The 18,781-nt window shown below is 32.5% G+C and overlaps 1 protein-coding gene across 2 annotated transcripts in view; it reads right to left on the reverse strand.

The window, feature by feature from the left end:
* The window catches only part of unc-13-4A (BAI1 associated protein 3), a 758,033-nt gene that overhangs the window by 46,666 nt on the left and 692,586 nt on the right, over nt 1-18,781 (reverse strand). For both annotated transcript variants that reach the window (XM_069831997.1, XM_069831998.1), the window contains exons 13-14: nt 8,440-8,580; nt 4,586-4,637 (exon numbers count right to left, since the gene is read on the reverse strand). In XM_069831997.1, the coding sequence (XP_069688098.1) occupies nt 4,586-4,637; nt 8,440-8,580 (193 nt within the window). The remainder of the gene's footprint in view (nt 1-4,585; nt 4,638-8,439; nt 8,581-18,781) is intronic.

Below are 18,781 nucleotides of genomic sequence, written 5' to 3' on the forward strand. Positions count from 1 at the left end.
AACGTAACTAGTCTTTATAGAACAGGAGGGGTAACATTAGTAGCAAAAGAACTAGCTAGATATAGAATAGACTTTGTGGGAGTACAAGAGGTTAGGTTAGATGGGAATGGCATATCACAAATAGGAGATTACTTGTTGTATTATGGGGAAGGAAACAATAATCACCAATTAGGAACAGGATTCTTTGTACATAAAAGAATAAAATCAGCAGTAAAAAAGGTCGAATTTATCAGTGACAGGTTATCATATTTAGTACTTAAGGGTAGATGGTGCGACATCATAGTTATAAATGCTCACGCCCCTACAGAAGAGAAAGACGACTATATAAAGGATAGCTTCTATGAGGAATTGGAACATACTTTTGATCAGTTCCCTAGATATCATATGAAAATTTTATTGGGGGATTTCAACGCTAAAGTAGGACGGGAGGATATTTTTAGACCAACTATTGGAAAAGAGAGCCTACACGCAATTAGTAGTGACAATGGAGTTAGATTAGTCAACTTTGCCACATCGAAAAATTTAATTGTCAAAAGTACAACATTCCCCCATAAGGATATACATAAATATACTTGGACTTCTCCAGATGGATTGACACACAACCAAATAGATCACGTCTTGATAGATAAACGGAGACATACTAGTATAGTAGATATTCGAACTTTCAGAGGTGCAGACTGTAATTCTGACCATTACTTGGTGATTGGAGAATTAAGAGAAAGATTATCAGTAGCCAAGCGAGTAGAGCAACAAGTTAATATTACTAAATTCAATATTTTGAAATTAAAGGACGAGGAAGCTAAGCAAAATTATCAGGTCGAAATTTCGAATAGGTTTGCCACTTTAGAAAGTTCCGACGAAGTTGAGAAAGAATTAGATGTTAATAGCATGTGGGAAAATATCAGAGATAGTATCAAAATTGCAGCTGAGCAGAGCATAGGTTATTATGAAACTAAGAAAAAGAAACCGTGGTTTGATGAAGATTGTTGCATGGTAGTAGAAAGAAGGAAACAGGCAAAATTGAAATTCTTACAGGATCCAGTTGAGGAGAATAGAGATAATTATTTCAATGAAAGACGGGAAGCAAGTCGTACACTTAGGAATAAAAAGAGAGGTTACTTGAAGGAAAAACTGAATGAGGTAGAAACAAATAGTAAGAATAAAAACATTCGAGATTTATATAAGGGTATAAAGGAATTTAAGAACGGATATCAGTCAAGGGTAAACGTGATCAAGGATGAGAATGGTGACTTGCTTGCAGACTCTTCATCAATCCTAAACAGATGGAAAAACTATTTTGCGCAACTACTAAATGTACATAGGCCAAATAGAAATGATCGGGACGATATTGAAATACAAACTGCTGAGCCATTTATACCCGAACCCACGATTTCAGAAGTCGAAATTGCGATAGAAAATCTGAAAAAGTACAAGTCTCCAGGTATCGATCAAATTCCAGCAGAATTAATACAAGAGGGTGGAAGTGCATTATATAGCGAAATTTATAAACTTGTACTTGCTATTTGGGAAAAGGAAATTGTACCAGAACAATGGAAGGAGTCCATAATTGTACCTATTTTTAAAAAGGGGGACAAAACGAACTGTGGTAACTTTCGAGGAATATCACTTTTGTTGACGTCGTACAAAATTTTGTCCAATATTCTTTTGAGGAGATTAACTCCGTACGTAGATGAAATTATTGGGGATCATCAGTGCGGTTTTCGGCGTAATAGATCGACTATTGATCAGATTTTTTGTATTCGGCAGATAATGGAGAAAAAATGGGAGTATAAGGGTACAGTACATCAGTTATTCATAGATTTCAAAAAGGCATATGACTCGGTTAAGAGGGAAGTATTATATGATATTCTTATTGAATTTGGTATTCCCAAGAAACTAGTTCGATTAATTAAAATGTGTCTCAGTGAAACATACAGCAGAGTCCGTATAGGTCAGTTTCTATCTGATCCTTTTCCAATTCACTGCGGGCTAAAGCAGGGAGATGCACTATCACCTTTACTTTTTAACTTCGCTTTAGAATATGCCATTAGGAAAGTTCAGGATAACAGGCAGGGTTTGGAATTGAACGGGCTACATCAGCTTCTTGTCTATGCAGATGACGTGAATATGTTAGGAGAAAATACACAAACGGTTAGGGAAAACACGGAAATTTTACTTGAAGCAAGTAAAGCGATCGGTTTGGAAGTAAATCCCGAAAAGACAAAGTATATGATTATGTCTCGTGACGGGAATATTGTACGAAATGGAAATATAAATATTGGAGATTTATCCTTCGAAGAGGTGGAAAAATTCAAATATCTTGGAGCAACAGTAACAAATGTAAATGACACTCGGGAGGAAATTAAACGCAGAATAAATATGGGAAATGCCTGTTATTATTCGGTTGAGAAGCTCTTATCATCCAGTCTGCTGTCCAAAAATCTGAAAGTTAGAATTTATAAAACAGTTATATTACCGGTTGTTCTATATGGCTGTGAAACTTGGACTCTCACTCTGAGAGAGGAACATAGGTTAAGGGTGTTTGAGAATAAGGTGCTTAGGAAAATATTTGGGGCTAAGCGGGATGAAGTTACAGGAGAATGGAGGAAGTTACACAACACAGAACTGCACGCATTGTATTCTTCACCTGACATAATTAGGAACTTGAAATCCAGACGTTTGAGATGGGCAGGGCATGTAGCACGTATGGGCGAATCCAGAAATGCATATAGAGTGTTAGTTGGGAGACCGGAGGGAAAAAGACCTTTAGGGAGGCCGAGACGTAGATGGGAGGATAATATTAAAATGGATTTGAGGGAGGTGGGGTATGATGATAGAGACTGGATTAATCTTGCACAGGATAGGGACCGCTGGCGGGCTTATGTGAGGGCGGCAATGAACCTTCGGGTTCCTTAAAAGCCATTTGTAAGTAAGTAAGTCTTAGTATTTATTTTATTATTTTAAATATTTTTATTTTATTATTATTATTATTATTATTATTATTATTATTATTATTATTATTATTATTATTAATGAATTATTTTGTATTACTATCATTGTATCATCTCCGTCACGGATATTCTATTATTATTATTATTATTATTATTATTATTATTATTATTATTATTATTATTATTATTAATGAATTATTTTGTATTACTATCTTTGTATCATCTCCGTCACGGATATTCTATTATTATTATTATTATTATTATTATTATTATTATTATTATTATTATTATTATTAATGAATTATTTTGTATTACTATCTTTGTATCATCTCCGTCACGGATATTCTATTATTATTATTATTATTATTATTATTATTATTATTATTATTATTATTATTATTATTAATGAATTATTTTGTATTACTATCTTTGTATCATCTCCGTCACGGATATTCTATTATTATTATTATTATTATTATTATTATTATTAGTATTATTAATGAATTATTTTGTATTACTATCTTTGTATCATCTCCGTCACGGATATTCTATTATTATTATTATTATTATTATTATTATTATTATTATTATTATTATTATTATTATTAATTAATTATTTTGTATTACTATCTTTGTATCATCTCCGTCACGGATATTCTATTATTATTATTATTATTATTATTATTATTATTATTATTATTATTATTATTATTAATGAATTATTTTGTATTACTATCTTTGTATCATCTCCGTCACGGATATTCTATTATTATTATTATTATTATTATTATTATTATTATTATTATTAATGAATTATTTTGTATTACTATCTTTGTATCATCTCCGTCACGGATATTCTATTATTATTATTATTATTATTATTATTATTATTATTAATGAATTATTTTGTATTACTATCTTTGTATCATCTCCGTCACGGATATTCTATTATTATTATTATTATTATTATTATTATTATTATTATTATTATTATTATTATTATTATTATTATTATTTCTAACATCAACATTATTATTGATCTCTTTAAAATTTATGTAGACTACTGGACTGTACCCGAGCACGAGCATATACTCATTTCGGGTATATATTCATTGTATCATTTCAAATGTAAATTGTGAATAAATTTGAATTTGAATTTGAATGAGATACTAGTACTGAAATAGTTGTATCACAGGATGAAACGAGAGTAATCAAGTCAGAGTGATGAGTAGAGAAAGGCACAACAGAGCGAGAGTACATTTCTTCACATTCAAAATTAGGTTAAGGAACACATGACAACATCAACAACATTGGGCTACATGTAACACTGTTCCAACAATACTCTGAATAAAACTGAAACAAATTGGAAAATGTAATGATGCAAAATTAGCTTTCACTTCAAGTGATTAAGAAATAATTGTTACTCAGGATTCTTTTGAACCTGTCATTAATGTATTGTACTGTAGGTATAATAAAGAAATTTATATTTATTGCTACTAGTATTTAACATAATTATATAAAGAGATACAATTTTATGTAGTAACTTAAAATGTCACACATATTTTACTAAATGAGAGGATAATTTAAACTACGTAGCTACTGAAAATAACAAAACTGTAAACTGTAATACTTACCATCTTTTCCAACTGTTTGTATACAACACTGAAGTATGGTACTCCGTTTGTGCTGTAATCAGACAGAAAGTTAATATTTGTAGGAGAAATGATTTAATAGAAAAAATCGTTGTTGCTTTTAACATCAGTGTATTGATATTGTAACAAAATCCAAGATCGGATTTAAGTATCATGCCATTCCTAAATTAAAGATGCATTCCACTGTGGCGACCCAGGTTCGATCTCTATTAGGGTCATGGAGAAATCTGTGGATGACAAAGCGGGTACAAAGAGATTTTCCCGTTTTCCCTCACCATTATCATAATTCTACCAATACCCACAATATTATGATGACCAGATTCAATCGATAGAAAAGAGGACAAAAAACTTAAAAAAGGAGGACATTGTTCGAAAAAAGAGGACAAAAAATATGTACTGGTACTTAGAATTAGGCTTAAGCCTATATTATATTATAAATTACGTCAATATCTATTTTCTTAAAACATATTTGCAGTACCGGTACAGATTTAGGTTTATATCATACTTAAAAGTATGTTAATATTACAAAATAATTATGATAAAACTTAAAAATATTGATTTTACAGTTAGCTACATATGAAAGTCAAGGGAACTATAATTATTAAAGAGCACAGAAAATATCTATTCAGATTTAGGCTTAGACCTATATTATACTTGAAATTATGTCAATATCTACATATTTTATTACAGCATACTCATGATAAAACTTAATAATATAAAATGATTTTACAGTTAACTACATATGGAAGCCAAGGGAACTATAATTATTATCAAAATACCGCACAAATTGTGAATTTAATAACTTTGTAAGCAAAGAGATTTACGATCATTGGCAAAGAGTATAGTTCGTGGAAGCTGCTGCCATCTATAGGACAATTACTTGAAAAAGACGTCAAATCAGACAGTTTAATAATATCAAGCATATCTACAAGTTATGAAAAGGAGGACATTTCTTGATTTTTAAAAATCTACCAAGACTCCGGACAAAGACCAAAAAGGAGGACATGTCTGGACAAAAGAGGACGTCAGGGGCCTGTTTCTCAAAACTCATGGACTAGTAATACTAGTCTGTACACTAGTAATATTAGTTTATTGTACAAGTCTGTGTTTCTAGAAACTACAAGGGTAAAGTAGTAGTTACCAGTTCACAGACTAGTAATACTGGTCGATTTCACCAGTTCATAAGTGATTCTGTTTCTCAAAATGCTAATCTAGTGATTACACTAGTATTCAACAGAATATTCCTAAAAGACTCCAAAGACTGATGATTTCTACATTATCAGTTACCAGTGACAACCTTTCTCAGATAAAACAAAATATTGTAGTTATTTTCTTTTAATATCTGGTTTGGTGATTCCAAATGAAGTGATGAAGAAGTTGTGAGAAGAGCTAAAACTATATCGAGAAAGAACAATTATTATTCCTTTACGGGAGCATTGTTTAAATATAATGAACGGTTTAGGTAAAGTACTGAAAAGCTTGAAAAGTTGTTAAATATAGTGGGACCTGCCATAACAAGACAAAAAAATAGAAGTCTTGCATTATCAGCAAAGCTTCAAATACAAATTGCTCTACAAATCGGGATGTTGTTTATTTTCCAATGCCGTCTAGTCTTTCTGTCCTAGACCAGCAACACTTGCAGAATTTTTTCCTAATAATATAATACCAATTCATCAACTGCGGTAATTTTTACTGGCTTTCCTCCTCCACTGCCAGTTCTTCTGGCATTGTCAACTTTAGCCTACAAATTAAATATAAAACGACAATAATTTATGAATAGATCAAATATAAAATTGAAAAAAAAAATTAGCGAATTTTTCATCAAGTCATAAGTGGCATTCATGTCGGCAGTAGACCCACTAGCTACATCATATGTTCATATTACGATACTGTGAACTTGAATTGGTACTTATCAAAATTACTTTCTTAATGTTGGGCCAGTAAGTGTCCCTAACGTATGCATAATCTTTGTTCTGAGGTATCAGTTCCATAGCCCCACACATTACAACACTTTTTGTCCATTCGTTTACTTCATCATTTTTTGTTAACATGCTTGAAAAAGCACCAAATAATAATCCTTTGATTCATTAATCATATTGAGTATAGTTAATTTGCTTTCAACTGATGGAATTTCAACCGAAAAGAGAAATCAAAACCAAAACACAAACAACTTAGCCTTCTAACCTCAAATAACAATACCTACCAATGGCTATAAACAAATGAACTCAATCAGCTGACTAGTGAAACAGATCATGTGACTAGTGAAAAACTGTCACAAGTTACTAGACTGGTAAAATAGTTTGAGAAACAGAATCTACTAGAGCTGGTGAAATATACTCTGGTAACTAGTGACTGGTGAACGACTAAACTAGTATTTTTGAGAAACAGGCCTCTGGTCACTCTATACTCATTGTGTTTAATATAGAGCAGTGATCGCCAAAAGCTGTGTCGCGACCCATGCCCCTGTCTCCACTCAAGCGTAACCATGACATCATACCCCCACCCTCTGTTTACAGCCTTCACTTCGATATAAGTAAAGACATTTATCAGCAGCGGACGTACGCATGTAATGTTACAAGTGTGTAGGATAGTATGTTTCGATGTCTTTTCGAAAACAGATAGTAAGTAAAAACTTAATTTTAAGGAGTATGGAAGGAAAAGTATCTCTTTTGTGCAGATGGCAAAAATATGAGATACTTAATTTGTTGTAAAATTTTAAATGAAGTATAAAAGAACAAAGTACGTTGTCATTATTTTTCTTGTTATGAAGACTACCACGTCCTTACCTGTAACTTGAATAATAAACGAACAATAAAAAGTATCGGCTTCTATGTTTTAATCGGTGTAAAATACTTCCACGTTTTTTTTCTACGTATGAGTGTACTTTGAATATGTCATTAATAAATAAACAATAAAAAATATCGGCTTCTATGTCTTAATCAGAGTAAAATACTTCAACGTTTTTTTAAGTATGTAGTGTAATTTACAACTTCGTGACCAGTCTGGTACGTTTTTCTAATTTCAAATATCTGCTGATGTAAAGTGCACGCTCTTTCTATGGTAAATAAGAACATTAATTTATTTCATTTTATTAATAATACAAAAATAATTAATAGGAGGACGAAAAATTAACATGGAAAAAAGTGTGTATGGTTAATAGTAGAAGAATATTATATTGCTTTCGTTTTTTGGCCACAGTCCGTCTCTGCACTGTTATTCACTGCATTACCTGAGGAGATACCCACTGCATCCCTCTCCCTGCGATAGTGGTGTGCGGGTTGCATTTCTATTACGTCACAATTTCGTGGTGTTTGGCAACCACTGATATAAAGTATTATTATTATTATTATTATTATTATTATTATTATTATTATTATTATTATTATTATTATTATTATTTAAATAATAGATTACGAAAAAAGTGGAAACAGGTATTAAAACAATTTCAGATATTTATAACTTAAGAAGTATGAAGTGTTTACAAGATGCAAGCCTTTTCTTCTTTACTTGATTTTCCTGATGATAGAGTCGATATGCTGAATGCTTTACTCGTAATCTTTGAAATGGTACAAAACCTAGTGTCATGTTTTACAATTACCGGTATCGGTCTAGAGATAGATTAAAAGTTTCAGAAGGCACCCACAAACGTATGTTTGCAAATGATGTAATTATCTGGACCAAAGCGAAAAATAAAGAGGGCCAACAACTTCTTCTTAGTGGTAAGAAGGACAAAGCAACAAAACAAAGTGACTAATGTTGAAAATACAATTACCGAAGTTATTGACTAGCAGTAGGTAGCTTAATGCTTTTTAAGAAATTAAAGTTGTTTTCCTTACGTTTCAAACAGATTGTTATAAAAGTCCAGACCCTTCTGCAGATCCACCAGCAACAGTGTGATGAGGTGCACCAGCCCCTGGATCACCGTGTCACGATCCCTGGACATTGACAAGTGCTGCCCACTGTGAATTTCTTCGTACCTGAAATCAACATACATTTAGATTTCAATGTTATTTTGCATTACTGTAGAAATTATGTCGAAGGTTACATTAATAAATACATATTAAAAGTCATTACATTATTTTTGTTTATCTAATGTTAAAATATAAAATTACGCTCGGGCGTGGGTTCGATTCCCGCTTGGGTTGATTACATGTTTGTTTTTTTCAGAGGTTTTCTCCAACCATAAGGCCAATGTCAAGTAATCTATGGCGAATTCTTGGCCTCATCTCGCCAAATACCATCTTGCTATCACAAATTACTAAATAACTTAGTAGTTGATACAACGTCGTTAAATAATCAAGCACAGAAAAGAACACTATAAAAGAATAAAGTGTAGTGGAACAGAACAAAGTAGGCCTATTCGGGTAGCATAAAATATAAATTAATAATAAAACCCACGGCATGGCGCGTCCTCAGGTTGCGGATCGAGGAGACGGCCTCCAGATATGGAGGGTAGGTGTGAATATATTGAATAAGCAGTCGTGGACAGCCGATGAGGGGTGGTCCTCCGGCTTGGGGGTTGGGCGAAGGGCTCACAACCCATCACCGTAAAAAACAGCTTGTTACGAATCCTTCAAATAAGCCTCGGAATGGGACTGATTCTCTGGCACGACCACAGCAAAGGAAAAATTATAAAACAGTTATATTACCAGTTGTTCTTTATGGTTGTGAAACTTGGACTCTCGCTTTGAGAGAGGAACATAGGGTGTTTGAGAATAAGGTGTTTAGGAAAATATCTGGGGCTAAGAGGGATGAAGTTACAGGAGAATGGAGAAAGTTACACAACACAGAACTGCACGCATTGTATTCTTCGCCTGACATAATTAGGAACATTAAATCCAGACATTTGAGATGACCAGGGCATGTAGTACGTATGGGCGAATCCAGAAATGCATATAGAGTGTTAGTTGGGAAGCCGGAGGGAAAAAGACCTTCAGGGAGGCCGAGACGTAGATGGGAGGATAATATTAAAATGGACTTCAGGGAGGTGGGATATGATGATGGAGAATGGATTAATTTTGCTCAGGATAGGGACCAATGGCGGGCTTATGTGAGGGCGGCAATGAACCTCCGGGTTCCTTAAATCCCAGTAAGTAAGTAAGTAAGTAAGTAAGTAAGTAAGTAAGTAAGTAAGTAAGTAAGTAGCCTAAGTAATAATAAAACGGAAATGAAAGAAATACAGGGAAGAAGCTAGGCGGAAACACAATACCAGTACCGATCGAACAGGGAGGAATGGAATAGATTGGAACAGAACATAAATGAACAAAATAAAATGTGGCAAAATTGAATTGAATAATATAATAATGTAATACAAACAATAACATGGCTTAAATAAGTGGTCCATAAAACTTATTATTATTATTATTATTATTATTATTATTATTATTATTATTATTATTATTATTATTATTATTATTATTATTATTACCTCATAGTATTCTTAGTTATCCATTCATCTTCATTATTGTAATTAATTGTAATTATATTTATGTGTAATAATTATTTTTGTTTTATGTTTTTGTTATATTTGTGCTGAACTGTAATTGGCCACTGGCTGTTGTACAGCACATTAAATAAATATAAATATATATAAATTATTATTATTATTACTATTATTGTTATTTTTTAATTTTTTTATTTATTATTATTTTTTTTTTTTTAGTTTTAAGATTTTTTATTAAAAGTACCATATCTCTTGGACCCTTGCCTTTTACAAAAATATGATTATACAAATTGAAATATAAAATAGGTTAAATTAAAGAAAATTTATTAATAAGACCGTCAAAGACGGAAGTATCCGTAGAACTTAATAACAGTTGTAATAACGTTCATAAAATGGTCGACAGAGCGAGCTGATTAGCTTGTAGTCTGTATGACGTGATGCGATCCAAGTGTCTTATAGATTAAGCTGTCTGGAGTACGTAGTTCCATCAGCAATAAAGTCTGCAACACTCCTACGTACGCATGCAATATTGTAAACACATAATTTACACCTTTGTATAAATCTCAGAGCAACACATCGCCATAAACGAAGCTCTTAAAACCAGTTTGATGGCCTTTGTTTTATGCCCTAGATTATACCTTTATCCGGCAATGTGAAGCAGAGGTTAGCAGTATTGGTTTCGCTATAGAACGTCATGAAGCCGTTTGTTGATTGGTGGCGACTATAACGCGTGGAACGTGTTACTGCCATGTATGTACTGTTTAATAAACACTATCCTAACAGCAGCACTTACAGCGAAATTTAACATCCCTAAAATTGCAATTACGATATCGCTACACGCATAGTACACTGGCATTCAAAGATATCTGACCCTGCTAATCGATAGTGATCGATAATTTGTTGGTGTAAGTGTGAATTCTTTAGTTATTACTTCTATGAATAGATGGCGAAGATAATAGTCAGTGTTGACAATCGTACGTAAATATACCCGCATCAGAGAATTCAATTTTCTATACCCCTTTACTGATTGTGAAACAACAATGGATTTAGCTGGAAACGGATGATATTGTCAATTATGAGAATAATTTATGCTTAATCTACATAATAATTTTCCCTGACACTTTTTTAATCTCCCCAATAATGATGCCACTTATTGAGAACTAGCGAAAATCTTTCAAAGTTTGTCAATTTTATATATCTTTGGTTCTGACTTATCCCACAGTATAAAGAAGATACAGTAAGGTCAACTAGCCCATTTCGTGGGAACAAATTCTGAGTGCGCATGTCACGAAACCGGGTGTATTGTCTAGAACCTCCACCAGATGGATCTCCATCTACGACAGGCTGGCATAATTTAATATTAACTGAAAAGATTTATTACTCATCTTTTAACAATTTGAAAGACATGAGGCAAAGGAATGGCAACATAATCATAATAATAATTACTTCCGTATGTAAACATCATGAAAATATTCACTAATTGACGCTAATTTTAAAGTCACTGGTAGATGCTTATGCTGGTAACGTAATATTGATTCATTAGCTACATAGATCATGACATTCGTTTCGATGAAGTTACGTCAACAATGGATATAATAAAATTTTGTTGACTAGGTAATAACATTATATTAGTGATGGATATTATTTCACACCAGTAACGTTATACTTAGGACTACATGATTATTCCTATTACTGACTAATATTTTGTACATTGATATTGATTTTGGTTTCCAAATTGGAATTAACATACACATTAAAATTTCTAACTGTATCGGTTGAATAGAATGTCTCTAAATAAGTGAAAGAAAACATAACCTCGGCTGCATCCGATTACATTGGTGTACAGCTAGCTCTTGGATCTAGCTATGAAAGAGCAATTGAAAAGGTACAAAAATTCATATGAGCAATGACCCTTGCCCGTGTAGTAACATGCCGTAGTTTGAACTCCGTGAATGCATTATTTCCTGGGTTCGAGGCTTGTATAGAGATAAGTAATTAGTATACGTATGGAGTTAAAAAATGTCAAAATTTACATACATAATGATTTTTTCCCACAGTAATAAGCCAATTTTGCAAGGGAATTATTTTCTGAGTTCGACCATTACACAATTATAAGACGTAATTAGGGTTTGGTGTAGGCTCTTGTGTCTAGCAATGGAGTTAAGAATTTGTATTACTGACTACAAAAAATCCTTTACGAGAATGGAAGAAGGTAAGAATTTGTTAATTCAAATGTGTTGTTACTGCAATATATATTTTTTTTTTAGGAAAATGGAAGAAGGTAAGAATATTGTAATTCAAACGTAGCCTATTACAGCAAAGGAAAAGTGAAAGAAGTTACCGGGATTTAACTGTTGCCAGTTAAGCATTGTCCACTAAGTGCAGCACTCCATAATGATTTAAGGATTACTTAGTTATGTGATAAAAGTTGCAGTAGATGATTATTAGGCCCTCTTTGTACACCTAGGTAGTTAGGCCTACAATTAGTAGCCTACATCATATATATATAGAGTGAACACATTTTTAATTATAACAGGTTACCTCGAATTCTTGTTTATTTATTAAATGTTTCCCTGATATATGTATTTTACAACATATTGTGATTCAAGGCGAAATGCAATGGATATGAAGAAACAGAATAAAACCGTAAGCACTTCGCTAATAGTATGTTTTACTTCAATCATGAACACTGCAATTTTATATGTATTTTGAAAAGAAAAAATGAATTTTCATTAGCCCTACATAATAAGACACAAATATCACTACAGAACAAAGGAATAATTACAACAGTTAATACAAAGTTCCATCTGAAGGTTTAGCATGTCTGAACAGCTGATCACTAAAATCAGCTGTTAGCTCTGCCGATACTAGCGACATGGTTGGATTCATTGAGAATTAGACCTCCCTGAGCTTGATTTTAGTACCAACAACATCAAAGGTGCCGACAAGAGTTGTCTCTACTGTATCTTCTTTATACTGTGACTTATCCCGTGGTTGAAAAGTTCGTTTACACGATCATAAAATCGTAGGTCAGATAACTTTGAACATCAGTGTATTATATTGTTGAACTAAGTCTTGCTAGGAGATTTCTGTTTCACTTAAGAATGCTACCTATAGATATGATCACTGAAGTCAATAGCTATATTTCGAATCTTTTTTTTTTTTCTGCTGTTACAAACATACGCTTTCACACTTTCGATCTAGGACTTTTATCGTAGTTCTAAAACAAATACAGAGGAACACCTATGAGTCTCAAGAACTAAGGTTGTCATGCTAGAATGCGATCCTGCACAAATTCTTTGAAATTTCTTATTGTGAAAGACTTAACAGATATCCGGAGCAATGTTCCTGTACCTCAGCCACCACTTAAGGATTGAGACGAATATCATTTTCCCCCAACAAGGATTTAAAACTAAGATAACCTCAATTTTTTGGAGTGGGAGGGAATATGAAAACACATAAGCAAAAAAAAAAAAAAAAAAAAAAAAAAACAACCGTGACTATCACGAATACTAGAACTGAAAGCCTTACTGGATTTTGACAGACGAGCATCTGTGGAGCACTTTCAGGTAAGTGATCGGTTATTTTTACAAATAACAAGTGCCACCTACCAAACTTCCGCGTACAACCGAGGGTACGGACTCCACAATTTGAGAACCACTATTATGTACCATGTCAATTATTATTTGTTTGACACAAAAATGAGAAAAAAATTCTGCCGTTCTCGAATAAATTGCATTTCGTGTTTTTTTTTAAATAAGCATCAATTAATTTTCTAGTAAAAATGATCAGAATTAGATTTTATATGTATGATCCTACTTATGATGACTTGTAATTCTCAATGAGAACAAAATAAGTGCAAAGATGTTACTATAGTCGCGACGCTGTTATTCCCGGCGTGACTCCTCCTCTTTGCTTATGTCTTAGGAAGTGAAGGCTCTATAAAGTTTAGGTAGGTAGTATCGTTCGCCAGTTTTGTTCTTTCGTTGCCGAGCTACCATACGAGGAATCTATTTGCCTCACCGTTAAACATTATCATGTCGTTTCTCCTATGATAATAAATCAAACGCACTGTAATTCAGCAAATAATTGAGCGGCAAGTAACGTCTTCGTGTGCTTTCTGCGAACGCCAACGAAAGAGCCAAAATGGCGGTTAAGAAATGAATAACGTCTTCCTCAGCGAATCACAAGACGCACACGTTTAAATGTAGCCGACCTGCAACGTGATTGGCTGCCGGAAATTAGAGCGACGGGACTATAGGCTTACAGACATTTTGTGAACTGGTACGTTTTTAGAAGTTCGGAAACGAATTCATGGTCGCCTGAATACAAAAACGTTGCTGGTTTTGTGCGAAAGTTACTAATAATATAATATGAATTATAATAATATCATATGCCGTTTTGTGACTAAATATAACAGATATTACGAAATGAAGATCTAACCCATCATAATCAAATTTCATTTTGTCGGAAATACGAAACGAAACGAAACGAAACTAAACGGAAGTGTATGGACTTGTGAAACACACTATACGTAAAAGATTGGATGACTGCCCACGTATATACAACCATATAACATTATGTAATAAAATACCTGGCCCTATATCAATGGCAAAACTGAGCGTAGAATTAGCAATGTGCTGTATAGGTTTTAATGAGTTTACAGTTTAGATCCATGTTTCTCTGCCGATCGTGAAATTTCATTAGCGACCATACAGACTCTCAGAGATGCACTAAAGTACCTGGGGTCAGGCTACACTGTAAAACAAGGCTTATGGATAATAAATTTTGATCATTTTTTTTTTTTGTAAAATATATAAAAGCAGGTTATAGGCTACTATTTTCAATTTAAGGATGCAATAATCCCAACTCGGCTACACTTTATCGCAACTTGGTTTAGCAAATGAATTGTTTGTAACCTGCAATAAAATACAAAATCATAATGGTCAGTAAGGCACTAAGATAGATTTGAATAAAATTTAAGAATATGTTACTTACTTACTTACTGGCTTTTAAGGAACCCGAAGGTTCATTGCCGTTCTCGCATAAGCCCGCCATTGGTCCCTATCCTGAGCAAGATTAATCCAGTCTCTATCATCATATTCCACCTCCCTCAAATCAATTTTAATATTATCTTCCCACCTACGTCTCGGCCTCCCCAAAGATATTTTTCCCTCCGGCCTCCTAACTAACACTCTATATGCATTTCTGGATTCGCCCATACGTGCTACATGCCCTGCCATCTCAAACGTCTGGATTTAATGTTCCTAATTATGTCAGGTGAAGAATACAATGCGTGCAGTTCTGTGTTGTGTAACTTTCTCCATTCTCCTGTAACTTCATCCCTCTAAGCCCCAAATATTTTCCTGAGAACCTTATTCTCAAACACCCTTAACCTATGTTCCTCTCTCAAAGTGAGAGTCCAAGTTTCACAACCATAAAGAACAACCGGTAATATAACTGTTTTATAAATTCTAACTTTCAGATTTTTTGACAACAGACTGGATGATAAAAGCTTCTCAACCGAATAATAACAGGCGTTTCCCATATTTAATCTGCGTTTAATTTCCTCCCGAGTATCATTTATATTTGTTACTGTTGCTCTCAGGTATTTCAATTTTTCCACCTCTACAAAGGATAAATTTCCAATTTTTATATTTCCATTTCGTACAATATTCTGGTTACGATACATAATCATATACTTTGTCTTTTCGGGATTTACTTCCAAACCTATCTCTTTACTTGCTTCAAGTAAAATTCCCGTATTTTCCCTAATCGTTTATGGATTTTCTCCTAACATATTGACGTCATCCGCATAGACAAGCAGCTGATGTAATCCGTTCAATTCCAAACCCTCTCTGTTATCCTGGACTTTCCTAATGGCATACTCTAGAGCAAAGTTAAAAGTAAAGGTGATAGTGCATCTCCTTGCTTTAGCCCACAGTGAATTGGAAACGCATCTGACAGAAATTGACCTATACGGACTCTGCTGTACGTTTCACTGAGACACATTTTAATTAATCGAACTAGTTTCTTGGGAATACCAAATTCAATAAGAATATCATATAAAACTTCTCTCTTAACCGAGTCATATGTCTTTTTGAAATCTATGAATAACTGATGCACTGTACCCTTATACTCCCATTTTTTCTCCATTATCTTTTAAGGATATGTTAATGTTCTTAAATGGCCCTTGATGATGGAAACTGAATCGTGAGTTAATAATAATAATAATAATAATAATAATAATAATAATAATAATAATAATAATAATAATAATAATAGGCCCTAATAATAATAATAATAATAATAATTATAATAGTAATAATAATGATATTAATGGTAAGCCAAGGTATATTAATTCGTAGTTCCTTGGAAATCACTCGGAAAACCAAAAAATTAATAATAATAATAATAATAATAATAATAATTTTTATTTATTTATTTATTTATTTATAATATTAACGTGCAAAACAACAACGCAAGGCCAATTACTGTTTAGCACGATACAAAACAAAACAAAACAACAAATGATGATGAGCATGAATGATAGAAAATGGCAGTGAGATGAAATACAAACAATATAATAGTCATCACTAATCTTTGACCAAATGCAAGAAAATAAATATCAATATCTAACAATAATAACAAATAAGGATATATCATGATAAACTCAAAAGGTGTATACTACACATTAAATGGATCCAAGCTTAATCCATGCAAATTAGCATATTTTATACATCTGCAGATCGGGGAGAGAGATTTTGAATTTCTATTATAAAAAATGTTATGAAATCTTAAACCCTTAGCGGGAATACGAAGACTGATATTGCTTATGAATGATTCACAATCAATATCACCCTTAATGACTTTACAAAAAAATAAATAATCAAGATCTTGACGTCTGGCAAATAAACTGCAGCAGTTAAAATATTTACAGTTAATCTCATATTTATAGTCATCGGAATTTGGTAAAAATCTATAAGAACACAAGGAAATAAATTTTCTTTGAATATTCTCCAATTTAGCCCAGTCAGTGGAAGTAATGGAGTTCCATACAACAGATGCATATTCAAGCTTGGATCTAACCAATGTATAGTATAAAATTAATAGACACATCGGAGTAGAAAAAGAGTAAGTTATAGATCTAATTAGACCAAGCATTCTTAATGAATGGGTATAAATATATTGCACATGATCATGGAAATATAATTTAGAATCAAGTATGACACCAAGATCTCTAATACTATTTTTCTTAGCAATTATGACATTACTAAGAGAATAATTAAATTTTAGGGAAGTAGTTTTCCGTGAGAAGGAAATGGCTAAAGTTTTGGATTGATTAATTTTCATTCCATTTTCAACAGACCATCGCGAAATTGAATTAATGTCATTTTGTAGAATTTGACAATCAGCCAAACTATTAATTTTACGAAAGATTTTGAGATCATCCGCAAATAAAAGGCAGCTAGAACTTATTCTTTTACTTATATCATTTATAAATAATAAAAATAAGAGAGGTCCCAATGTAGATCCTTGAGGAACGCCACATAAACTATTAAATGGAACCGAGAGAGAATTACCTAGTCGAACACAAGATTGTCTATCTGTTAAATAATTTTCAAACCAATTAACATATTGATTGGAGAGACCAAAATTACTTAATTTATTTAATAAAATTTTGTGAGGAACAACATCAAATGCTTTGCTAAAATCAAAATAAATTGAGTCAATTTGACCTTGAGTTTCGACTGTGGGCATTATGAGATTCAGATAGGAAACTAAATTAGTAGTAGTAGTAGATTTCCCTCTAGTAAATCCATGTTGGGCTGAATTGATCTTATTTTTAACATAAAATGAAATATGTTTGTGTATTATTTTTTCAAAAATTTTAGAAAAATTGTTCAGGATAGAAATAGGTCTATAATTAGTAACACTGTATTTATTACCATTTTTAAAAACTGGGATAATAGATGCTTCCTTCCAAAGTGAAGGATAAATTCCTGTTTTTAAACTAAGATTGAATAAAAAAGTTAAAACGGGTATGAGAATATTGGAGCAACCCTTAATTATAAAGTTAGGAATGCTATCTGTACCTTTAGATTTATTAGGCTTTAGCTTTTTAATGGCTTTAGTTACATAATCGGATGTAATTTTAGGCAGGGGCAAACAGTCAGTGATATTAGAATCATAAGTAATGAAATTAGAATTACAATTTTGTTGAACAGATTTAAATTGACTAGCAAATGCGTTTGCAATTTCTTTTTGGTCTGTGATGTGGACGCCATTTATTATTAATTCTGTGGGATTGCTATTAGTTTTTCGAAACGTTTCAACATATTTCCAAAATTTATTTGGTTCATGCTTTAGGTTGTCATCAATTGATTGTAACCATTTGAATTTATCGGATTTAATCATGGCTTTGACTTGTTTTCTAAAATTAGAGAAAATTTGATAATGATGATCAGTTTTATACTTTTTGTAATTTTTATGAGCTTTATTTTTTTTCTTAATAAGCTGACGTAATTCGTTTGAAAACCATTTAGGATAGTGCGATTTTTTAACAAAGGTGACAGGGACACAAAGAGATATAGCATTGTTTATAATTTGAGACAAGGAATTTGCGGCAATGTTTACATCAGTAGTCTGATATATGCTGTTCCAATCATAATTGTAAAGAATAGAATAAAGATTCAGATAATTAGCTTGAGAATAATTTAAATACGAACTGATAT

The sequence above is a fragment of the Periplaneta americana genome, chromosome 7 (assembly GCF_040183065.1).
Source record: "Periplaneta americana isolate PAMFEO1 chromosome 7, P.americana_PAMFEO1_priV1, whole genome shotgun sequence".
Classification (NCBI taxonomy): domain Eukaryota; kingdom Metazoa; phylum Arthropoda; class Insecta; order Blattodea; family Blattidae; genus Periplaneta; species Periplaneta americana.